The sequence below is a fragment of the Gasterosteus aculeatus genome, chromosome 5 (genome assembly GCF_964276395.1).
Source record: "Gasterosteus aculeatus chromosome 5, fGasAcu3.hap1.1, whole genome shotgun sequence".
NCBI classification, from domain to species: Eukaryota; Metazoa; Chordata; class Actinopteri; order Perciformes; family Gasterosteidae; genus Gasterosteus; species Gasterosteus aculeatus.
The window spans coordinates 16541190-16552467 of NC_135692.1; the positions used below are offsets into that span (position 1 = coordinate 16541190).

Genomic DNA, 11278 nt, shown 5'->3' on the forward strand with positions numbered 1-11278 from the left:
GTATGTGTGTGTGTGTCTGTGTGTGTGTTTGTGTGTGTGTGTCTGTGTGTGTGTTTGTGTGTCTCTGTGTGTGTGTCTGTGTGCGTCTGTCTGCGCGCAGCCTTTTATAACATCTGTCGTCCCGTCTCTGGGCTTTGAGGAGTCGTGTGTGTGTCTGTGTGTCTCTGTGTGTCTCTGTGTGCGTGTGTGTGTGTGTGTGTGTCTCTGGGCTTTGAGGAGGCGTCACTCCGTGTGTGAACACACAGCAGCTCGATGGGACATTTGTTGGTCTGTCCCTGCGTGTCCTTCGTATTGAGGACCAGAGGAACAAAATGATTCTTTTACGTGGATCAAAGTCAACATCTGTACTACAAACAGGCCACGACGAAGCTCGCCGTGGTCCAGAGGTCAGGACGAGTCGGATCAACGTTTCACTGTCTGATCCATCTCGTCTCGGCCTGCGAGCAGCAGAAGACGCGACTGGCTCCTCTCGCCTGTCGCCTCGCGAGGCTCCACATCTGTTGGCAGCTGTGGGAATCTAAATAAATCCAAATCCAGTCCCTTTAACTTCTGTGCTGCAGGAGATTTGATTTGAAGGACAAAATGAGCGTGAACATCGGTCGTGACGCCGGGTCCCGTCTCGGTCGCTTCCTGCCGCCGGCTTCCGTCCGTTCGGGTCCAACGCGCTCGTCCTGGAAGCAGCTTTTTCACCTCGGCTCTGTTGTTTGGATCCGATAAACTTTAAATGCTCCAAATGTGAAATGTGCTTTGTTTCAGCTGCTGGTGAATGAAGCGCGTCGCTGTTTAATCCCTGATCGGAAGCCTCAATCCCACAATAACAATCGACAATTAATCCCATGTCGTCAAACGGGGTTTCGTGGGTTGATTATTAATCCCTAATTAACTAATTGCCTCCTGGCCAATCAGCACGCAGGAGAAGCTCTTCACATGCGTTCGGCTCCAGAAAGAGGGAACTGCTGCTTTGACTTTTCTAGATTCACGAGCTACGAGGGCCGAAATAATCCGGCGTCACGCGGCCTCGAGGGGGGGTCGGGGGGTCGGGGGGGGGGGGGGGCTGAGGCGGCTCGTGGGGCTTCACGCCGCTTGTTTGATGTTCTTACTTTCCGTCTCCTCCACCAGCTGTTAAAGCAGAAAGGGATCCCTGCTACAGGCTGTGGTTAGTGTGAGGGAAAAGCACCTGAGGAGGAGCGTAATGAAGCAGGAGGTGAAGCAGGAGGTGAAGCCCCCCCCCCGTCCCCCCCCTCTCTCCAACATTTCTGATTGTCAGCTTTAATTTGAGCAGCTCGCGGTCTTCGGTCATACGGCGTTTATCTCATTCCTTCAGCCTTTCCCTCACGGCGAATGGACCCTTGGTCTAATTACCCCCCCCCTCCTCCCCCTCCCTGCCCCCCCTCCCTGCCCCCCCCCCGGTGTTTCGGGAGCGTGTCGGGATACGTCATTAGCAGCCGAGCGGCGGCTAAGGTTACGGTGGGAAAGAGGTCGTGTGAACCACAGCTGCCAGCTATGGTATGGATGCGGATTACACAACATCTGTCCCACACTGCTGCTCACTCTGAGAGCCTGATTAAAGTAGACCCCCCATCTCCCCCCCCCCTCCCCAAACCCCCCCACGCTTCACCACTGACTCTCTACCGACGAAAAGACGGCAGTCAAAACAAGCGATGCAACCGACCCGCGGTGGGAAGATTAAAAACCAGGTCCCAACGTGCAGACGGGCTGCAGGGGGCCGAACTCGCCGCTCAGACACCTGCGGCGGCGAGAGGAGGATGACGGCGGCGCGTCGCCGTGATGCGTCAACCCGCTGCCAAAGCTCTGCTTTTTTGCCGGCGCTGTAATTTTAACTGAGGATAAGGATTTAGTTTGGAGAGGCTTTTGTTGGCAGGAGATGCAAATGTTCTCATTGCTGAAGCAAACACATGAAAATGACTCAAGGAGGAAACATCACACGTGTCAGACGATTCAGTCACAGTAACTATTTCATCATCATTCATGAAAGAAAGAAAATTAAATCTGCATGTTTTTCCAGAATGAAAACCTTGTTTGTCTGTAAAGATATATTATAATTGTTATATATTAATATTGTGACTCAACGTGATTTCATACACGGGGGTCAATGCGAGCAGAGCAACGTTTCTTTCATTTATACGAACCTGCCTCAGTTTAGAGAAGCAGAAAGTCGGCGTTGTGCCTCCACATCAGCAGGTCATCACGGCGATGGAGACGCCGCCTGCTCGCGCTCGCCACGATTACGCTTATTTGTTGTTCGGGGAGCGAGAAGAGAAAAGTGACTTCAGCGTTGTTGGGCACAGCGAGGAGAAACGGCTCGGATTAGTGAGCTGGGGGGAGACGGGGGGAGACGGGGGGGGCGATGGTGTTTGTCCAGCGCTTATTCAAATATGAGCTTTGGAGTCGCGGTTGTTGTCTCGTCTAGATGGACGACCGAAACGCTCCTGAACGCACGAATGAAACGTGTCTCGTCGGTGGGCGTCAGAGACCTCTTCCTCTTCCTCTTCCTCTTCCTCTTCCTCTTCCTCTTCCTCCTCCTCCTCTTCCGCTTCCGTCCGTCTCACACATTTCACCTCCGTGCTTCCTGCGTCCTTCTCCATCACTGCCCCGTCCCCCGGCCACGGCTCCCAGTGCTAACTGGAGGATCGTCCCCCTTTCCTTTCCTCTCCTCACTTCTGTGCAAACTGTGAATCCCCCCCCCTCATAAAGCCTCCCAGGCAGTCCTTCAGAAACCGCTCAGCCAGGGGGGCTCGGTGGTCCTGAGCCGTGGTGCATTAAACAGGGTGTTGGTTCCCTTGGTCATGATGGAGTTTGTGGTTCCCTCCTCCCGTCCTCGTCCTTTCTCAGCCTCCCTGTCTGTGCTAAGTGTATTTATAGGAGCGCTCTGCTCGCTATCTGCTTATCAGCGGCCACCGTGGGCCCCACCCTCTAATTTGAGTGACACCGCGGTCCATCACAGCTCACCGCACCTCCGAGCCGCTTCTCCTTCTCCTCGTTTGCTCCTTTTTTTTCTTTACTTTTAAGTCCTCCCAAGTCCCTTTTTCCTCCACCTCCCACCTCTGATCTCGTCTCAGGTTCCTGTTTTGACGCTCGGCTCTCGGCTCTGAGCTCTGATCCCGCAGAGATCGGCGTGCCGTAAGTGCGGCGCGCGCCGCTCGCCTGCCGCTGCACGTTTGCCAGATCACATTTTTACACAATCGGTGTTTCTGCTTCTGCAGCGGCGTGCGAGTCCATGGAGGCACGTCGGGTCCTGTTGCCGCGGAATGCAAACTGCACAATCACACCAATTGTCTCTGCAATAAATTTCCATCCAGACATGAAAGAATCCCGAGGGCCGGGGGGGTCCGGGGGGGGCGTGGCGCTAATTACTCACGCTTGCAGCCTGTGTTCAGTGGCGCCGTGGTGGATGTTGGGTAATTTCAAGCCGCGGTTGACTAAAGTAAAAGTCGCAGGTTCAAGCGGAGGTAAATGAAACAGCAGCCACATAAAAAAAAAAAACCCACCCGGGGGGAGTTTGAGAGCGATACGAGGTGGGGGGGGGGCCGCCTGCAGAATGAGCCACTTCAGCTGGATTTAATGGGATGAACGAGGTTTATCTCGCCGTGTCCAATTCAGCTGCTTCTCTGTCCTCGCCGAGCCGAGGTGCTGCAGGTGAACGGGGGGGGGGGGGGAGGTCCTTTCATCCCCTCTTTAATTACATTTATATGTATCTTGCTGCCCGCAGTAAGGTTACTGAATTTTTCATTAAAATGCACCACTTTTTTCCCCATTAATATTAATTGCAGCTGGTGTCGACCATCTGTGTGTAAGTTACTCTTTGGATTCCTGGAGGAAAGTGGTTTTTCTCGCAGGCTTCCACAGTTAAAAGGAGTGAAAACCGGAGGACATCCTTGATGATCGATATCTTTGCAAAGCACCGAGCACACGGCTGGATGACGTATTTATGTTCTTGGGTTCCTCGTATGCGATCGGCTGTATCTGAATGTGGACTTTAGTAAACAGGTCTAACGTGGGTTCATGGGGAGTAAAACCCGTCCCATTGGGTCTCAACAAGTCCCTCCTCCTACCGTCCACAATCTCTGTGTGTTTCCTTTTGTTCTGTCCTTCGAGGGGGGGGGGTCCATTAGCGTGGAGCTCTTAGCCGTCTTGCTCCTCTTCTTCTTGGTTCTCCGGTGGAGTGGAAGCGCGCTCGTGGCCCCAACGGGGGCACAGGAGGAGATGGGGGGGGGGCATTAAGGGCCGCTTTGATTACTCTCCTGTCACTAATGCCTCCAACATGAAAGACAGGAGGAGGAGAGGGAGGATTCAGCCCCCGTGAGAGGCCATTTGATGGCATCTACATCGGCAGGCCAAGGATGGCTCGAGGGGGGGGGGCAGGAACACGTCCTCACGTCTGCACGATGGTTGGTTGCAGGAGTCTCTGTTCCTCTTGTTAAAGCAGCTGATAATAAAAGCAGATACAATCTTCTGCTCTTGGTTTGTCTGATATTCAACAATAATCTCGTTTATTCATGTGAGATGAATTAAACTAGAAAAGTAGCCAAAAAAACAAAGAGGCAAACATCCGATCAACGTTCTGCCATGTGAGATCTTCTCACATCGGGGTAAATTAATTAAATTTAGTGCGCTTTGGACGGTTGCTTGGACAAAATAACACATTCGTGACATCACGTTGGCCATTTTTCACTATTTTATAGACTAAAGTATTAAAAACAAATGAATGTGAAAAATAAGAAGTCTCTTTTGGATCGGAGCTCTTCCTGTTTATTCTGCGATGTCATTAATCAACTGGCATTTAGGCTCCGCCCGCTGAGGTTAATCTCGGCCAATGAGATTAGAGATTAGTTCTGCCTTCAGAGGAGCTTTGGAACCACATTTCCAGTTTGCCAAACTGTTCACTTCTACGGTTCCATTTAAAGGAAATAACTACATTTAAATACAAAAAGTGAAACTGAATTTCTCTTGCAGATAATAAATAAACCTACAATATCTGTTAAATCGCGCTGGACTGATATACGCGTGAAAATACACTGTTGAGTTATGGCTGCGATGGAGGAGGTTCATTCCCGACCTCTTTGGCCCCCGTGTGAGCGTCTCTGCTGAGCTCGTGGCCCCCGTACAGCTGTTTGCACAGAGCCTGCTCTCCTGGGGGGGAAACCCCGCGCACACACAGCAGCACGAAGATGTGAGTGTGGAAGACAGCTGGTTGCACGATGTGTGTTTGTGCGTCTCACTCGGCATCAAACCTCTTTCCCTCTCGTCTTTGGAGGTGACTCACCTGGGGGGGGCTGTTGCTCCGCCTAGGACTTCACGTCTCCTCCGCTCTGGCTTTATGTTCTGCACAATGTCCAGAAATCCGCTCCGAGCAGAAACATCTCTGCCGTCCTTTCATCCCGCCCTCGTGATTCGATTAGCGCGTCCAATTCACGGACGTCCCGCTAAGTCGGCGGCGCGCTGCAGAGGCTCTTCTGGCGCTTTGGCGGCGGCCGGCCTGTGCGACGCTCTCTGTTCTCGGGGGTGTGGCCTCTGGCTCGGAGAGACGCTTGATGGGCTTAAGGAAGGCCTTCGCTGGCGGTTTGGGATCAACGAACGGCTCCACACTGAAATGCATGGACATAAAGGAGCAGACCTGCACATATTTGCTCATGCAAATAGCACACGCATACATGTGCACACGCACACACGTGCACACGCATACACGTGCACACGCTGTGAGGCGGTTAATCCCACTGGCGCTTTAATGCCTTTCAGCTGTGTGATCGGACTCTGGAAGGAGTCGTCGACGTCCTGCTCAGATGACAAGAAGTCAACTCAACGACCTGCGTGTCATGAAAGTGTGACGCTGTGTGCGCGGCCCGGGGGGCTCCACCTCCTCCACCCCTCCCTCCTGTGATATAAATGCGCCCTGTTAAGTAACCGCTCCTTTGAGTCCCGGCTCGGCCTGTCAGGAGACAGGGTGCTGCGTTTGGTAAAGAGTTTCTGCAGCTGTGGGCAGAAGGCGACGCCTCGGGGCTGCAAGCCGGGCGCTCTGGTGACGTGGTTGACTGGGGGCGGGAATGGAAGGGTGGGGTCGAGGGATGACTCAGGCCGGAGTTGAGGGAGGGTGGAGGAGAATAAATATGAGAAACCATTGCATGTGTGGAGGAGGACGGAGTGAGCGAGGTGGTCCGTGGGTTACACGCTACACGCTACATGGACACTATGGAAGCAGCTTCACAGATGTGTGAGAGGAGGCTCCCTTCTGCATGTCTGTTTGTGACCTTTAACCCCCCCCTGCGTCTCATTGCGTCAGACGGCAGCGATCGCTCCGATCCGGGGGGTCGAGCGGCTCGGTTCCAGTCACGCGATCGATGGCGTGCGACCACCATCAAATCTTGTCAAAAAAATCCCCGCGCTTGATAGTCTGTGTTTGTGTGTCTTTAGAAATGAGATTCAGCTTTTGCTGCGGGCGGCGGTTTTACTGGCCTGGGGGGGGGCCGATGGATGGATCACACGCTCAGCACGAAGGCCGCCGCACACGCGTGTGAGTCCAGCGCTGATCACAGCGAGACAAGATTCTCATCCTCACCGCGCTTTAAGTCATCGACCAGGGCACGCGGGGTTAAACCGTGTTGTGTAGCTGCTGTCTGACGCCCTTTTGTTGTCGCCGCCGGGAGGAAGAAGGAATGTTACAGCAGATGTAATCTCGGCGCCGGAGTTCAACCTGAATCAGCACAGCCAGAACCACCGCTTGCAAGCTGGCAGGAGAGAATGACAAATAAATAAGCGTGATCAAAAAGCTGGCCGGCGTTCATCATGCATAATAACACCGCCGCCGCTTTCTCTTCCCCATCGAGGTCGAACTCAGAATCACAATACAAGGGTGTTTAACCAAAGGTCTGCATTATGGACACTTTTACTCACTGTTCTTCCCTTTCAACAGCAAAGTGCGTCATCTATTATTTATTTGTACTGCGGCTGTAACTGCACTGTGATTTGATTCGGGAACATTTCGTCTGTATTTATTGTTTCAAATTGCAGGAAAAGAGTCGCATCAAGATGATGATTAGTTTCCTTTTCTCGGCCTTTATTTGTCAGCAGCAAAATCTGCTGCTCGGCTCGTCACAACCACCCAGACTATATATATATATATATATATATATATATATATATATATATATATAAGACAAGTCCACTCCTGGAGTCACTCTACTGGTTTCTTCTCTGCATGGCCTCCTGCAGCTCCGGTGATGAGTTCTGTATCCGCGTGCCTCTGCATGAAGGATGAATCCACAGAGAGTGACTTCCTGACATGAACACGTACTCCGTGTCGATAAGGACGTATCTGCACACTCAGCAGGGGGCGCCGCCACGCGCTGAGCCTCTGATAGCCGCGTCTCCCTCCCTGGTTACGAGGCTCAACTCAAGCACACGGCTGCATGCCGGAGGCCTGCGTGGCCCCCAGGAGCATAACTAGACACAGTTAGTTGCATAATTCCTTCCTGTGTGTGTGTGTGTGTGTTCACACACCTGTAAGTCTGTGTGTCAGAGAGAGAGAGAGAGAGGGGGAGGAAACTGTCTCCCTGCACGTCAGGCCCGGGATCTGAGGGGGAGTAAAGGAGGAGGACGAGTAGAAGGAGGAGGATGAAGAGCACTGCAGTGCCCGGGCAGCTGTGACGAACCACACACACACACACACACAGACACACACCTGGATGGCTGTGTGAAGGTTGTCTAGCGAGCCCCTGGTGTGTGTGTGTGTGTGTGTGTGTGTGTGTGTGTGTTCAGCTGATGTCAGCAGTTGGAAATCAGCTGGTGTCTTTTTTCAAGCCGTGCTGCTGCGTTCCGTGTTCCGTGTGCACGTCGCTGCAGGCTTTTACCATAATGAAGAGGATCTTTGAGTTATTAGTGGATCATTCAAATGATAAATGATACGACGATGGTTTTTAGTTCATCCAGATAATGTTTAGCTGGGGACAATAAATACGCATTAAAGTATCCACAGATTGACGCTTTGTCTCGTGTGTATTTTTATGCACATTCTGTGTTTTATTTAGTTGAATACAAACGTTGGAGATGATCGCATTTATTAATTATGTGTTAAGGGTTAGGGTTAAAATCCACAAAAACAGTGTGTCAGCTAACTGCTACTTCATGCTGGGGGGGTTTAACCCCACAAGCGTCTCCTCACGTCTCACCATCTGGACACAGTCAATCTCTGTCGTTTTTATTTGCAGCTTGAGGCCAAACACCGTTATCCTGATGTGATGTGAATAACATCACCCCCCCCCTCCAGAGGTCAGCTTAGGACTGTGTGCACAGGTACATTTTCCTCCGCTCGCCCACAGGCTGCAGGGGCCCCTCGGGGGGGCACGGAGCCAACAAACTCTCTGGCCCCCCAGTGTAAACTACGTGTTTGCAGCCGTGTCTAACCGGGCGTGCTCGGCTCGGCTCGGCATGTCTCACCTGCTGCCGGCGTGGACGGTTCTTCTTATTCTTCTTCTTCTGGTGCAAAATACCAACTTCTCACTCAGCATAGCTGATGGTTTTTGTAAAATATTTTAAAGGTTCAGCTCCACCGAGCAGTCTGAGGAGGAGCTCAGTGCACCGTGTATTCATTTATAGGTGCAGTCGTGCATTAATGCCGTACGTTGGTTCTAACGGTTCTAGTGGTTCTAGTGGTTCTAATGGTTCTGATGGTTCTGATGGTTCACTTCATCACAAACACGCTCGGCTGTCACAGGATTCACAAACAATGTTGTGTAACAGACATCCTGGTTATCGTCTCTGCCGTGGCCACACTTTATCTTCCTCCTTCTCTGGTCAGCGGGGGGGGGGGGGGGGGGGGTCGGGGGGGGTCGGGGGGGGGGGGTCATGCTATAAATAACTCCATCGACGTCTGAATTGGATGTGGATCAGGATAATTATCCAGCCTTCCTGCTTCCTGGCTGCCGTTCAGTGCCCCCCCCCCCCCCCCTATGCAGACAGCAATGTCCTCGCACTGTGTGAAGTATGCGTGTGGAGGAATGTTTGCTCATGCTTATTCCCCGGCAGGTCTCCATGACGACGCTCTGCGGTCGCCCTCTCAGATGTGACGAGTGTGTGACGCTGCAAATGAGTCAACGCCAGAACTTAACCAACAAAATCTGCCACGTCCAGCAAGAAGGAGGCGGCCTGCAGGCAGCGTTTTCTCCTGCGTTTTATGTTCCAACATGCTGTGATGGACCCGAGTCCCAGCAGGGACGCCGCTGGACACTTTGTCCTTCGGTTGTGAAGAGACGCTCGTCGGGATCGATTCCTCCTCGACGTGGAGGCGACGGCTGCGTCCCCCCCCCCAGGAGGAGACAAGGGACGCGAGGAGGGGACGGGGCTCTGCATGTGGACGCGTGTCGGATGATGGAGACGGATGAGACAGAGGGGAGAAGCTGGGAGAAGGAGAGACACACAGATACAGATGGTCGAGAAGAAAGCGGCCAGTACGACTGCGCTGGAGGGGAAGCGGAGACGCAGAGGAGACGTGGTGGAGGATTCTCAGCAGAATAAACACAGAGGCATCCGGAGGGAACGCAGAGAGGGAGGAGAGCGAGCTGCCAAGATAGTTTTCCATTCTTCTCATCCTCCTCCAACTAGCTGCAGCGGTCGATGCAGCGGCTGGAGTCCAAATCACTGCGCTCAGCTGCCTTCCTGGAAAGTATTTACTGCTGTCAATGAAAAAAAGAAAGAGAAGCAAACGGGAGAAAAGGAGAAATCGCTCCAAAAAGAGCCGCTCGGCGGCGCGCTGCTGTTCCTCAAATACATTTCCTCCACCTCAAACCTTCTCAGAGGCTCTTCTCACCTCCTATTGGCTTCGACTTTGCCTCCCTGTCCGTCCTGCCCCGTCCTGGGCCGTCCTCCAGCAGCGCCGGGGTTTTTAAGCCTCTAAAAGCCTCTTTTCCCTCCAGTAGCCCAGATTTAAGGCAGAATGTGTGTGGAAAGCAGTTTTTTGGGGGGGAGGATCAGAGCCGGGCAGAAATAGGTCCACATGCAGAGGAGGAGTTGGTGCTGCGGGGATGCTCTGACCTTCGAATTGTCCCCTCTTGTAGTCGTCTCGCCACCGCTGCAAGGACGAGTGTTCATTGTGTCTCGGCCGTTGCTCACATTGGGTCCTCTGCAGGGACACGAGGAGGACATGTGGAAGTCTGCTGTCTCGCTGCTGCTACATGCAGCCAGGAGACGAGACAATGTGGGGATTTTAACTCATTTGTCAATCAAAAGTAGGAAGCTTTATGAAAGTAAGTAGGTTTATTAGAAGTTTGCATTGTGACTGTCAGAAGCTCACCTTTTGCATGAAGGTTAAACCTCTACGTCCCCCCCCCCCCCCCCCCCCCCCCTCGGTGCCTCTGCAGGCAAACCCGGGAGCAGGAGACCCCTCCAGACTTCTTCTACTTCTCTGACTATTGAAAGACACAACGCCGAGATCGCCGCCTTTCACCTGGACAAGTGAGTAGACCCTACGTGTATGAGGGAGGGGGGGGTTTGGTTACAGACATTTTTGCCTAAATAAGTAAAGAAAACAACGTTTGTACAATGTGCTCTTAAGTGCTCAGTTCCCCCCTGGAGGGCCACCGTTCTGCAGGTTAACGTTCCTCCCTGATTGCTGATTCTCGTGGTGCCGGCTCATTAACCCCCCCCCCCCCGGAGGCACCAGAACCTGCAGGACGCCGAGCCGGGCCTCGGGACCTTCTGTTAAACACTGGAGCTTCGAGATGTTTGCGCGCGTGGAACGTCGCCGAAGCTTCTCTGCGCCCGTTCAGTTCATCGGCTTTTCCTCTTCACCGCTCACGTCCTTCAGAGACGGAGCGTGAGTCATGGCCGGCCCCCCCCCCCCCCCCACACAGCTCGCATCTGACTCAACAATGACTGCAGCCTCCTGCTACAAGGCTCCATACGCCCCCCCACCCCCGACTAACCAATGACGAGCTCACCGGCTCGCTCAGGTTTAAGGGCGTCATTACAGGCAGAGCGCTCGTGTTGTGGAGGGAATGCTGGTGATACAAGAGGATTCACACCGCGCACAGCACACGCATGCACACGCACACGCACACGCATGCACAGTCTGCCTTTCCTTCAGGCCACAGCTCAGCAGCAATTGCATCAGCAAGTCTTCAACACATCTGGTCCTCTTCCACACGTGCACATGCATGACATTACGTCCACACACGTATGTGTGGGTGAAGGGGAAGAGCCAGGAAACCAAAAGGCACGAACGGCCCGGTGCCCGTTCTAAATATAAGCCGGTCGGGGGGTTTTGCCA

The 11278-nt window shown here is 53.1% G+C and overlaps 1 protein-coding gene across 2 annotated transcripts in view; it reads left to right on the forward strand.

The window, feature by feature from the left end:
* Positions 1 to 10526, forward strand: part of fam20cb (FAM20C golgi associated secretory pathway kinase b) — a 17572-nt gene extending 7046 nt beyond the window's left edge. The window contains exon 4 of one of the 2 annotated variants that reach the window (XM_078102589.1): positions 10371 to 10526. In XM_078102589.1, coding sequence (XP_077958715.1) covers positions 10371 to 10425 — 55 coding nt within the window. In that variant the 3' untranslated portion in view covers positions 10426 to 10526. Of the gene's footprint in view, positions 1 to 9039; positions 9707 to 10370 lie in introns of those variants that run through there. The other variant, XM_078102590.1, reaches the window with a different exon arrangement.
* The last annotated feature ends 752 nt before the right edge of the window (positions 10527 to 11278 follow it).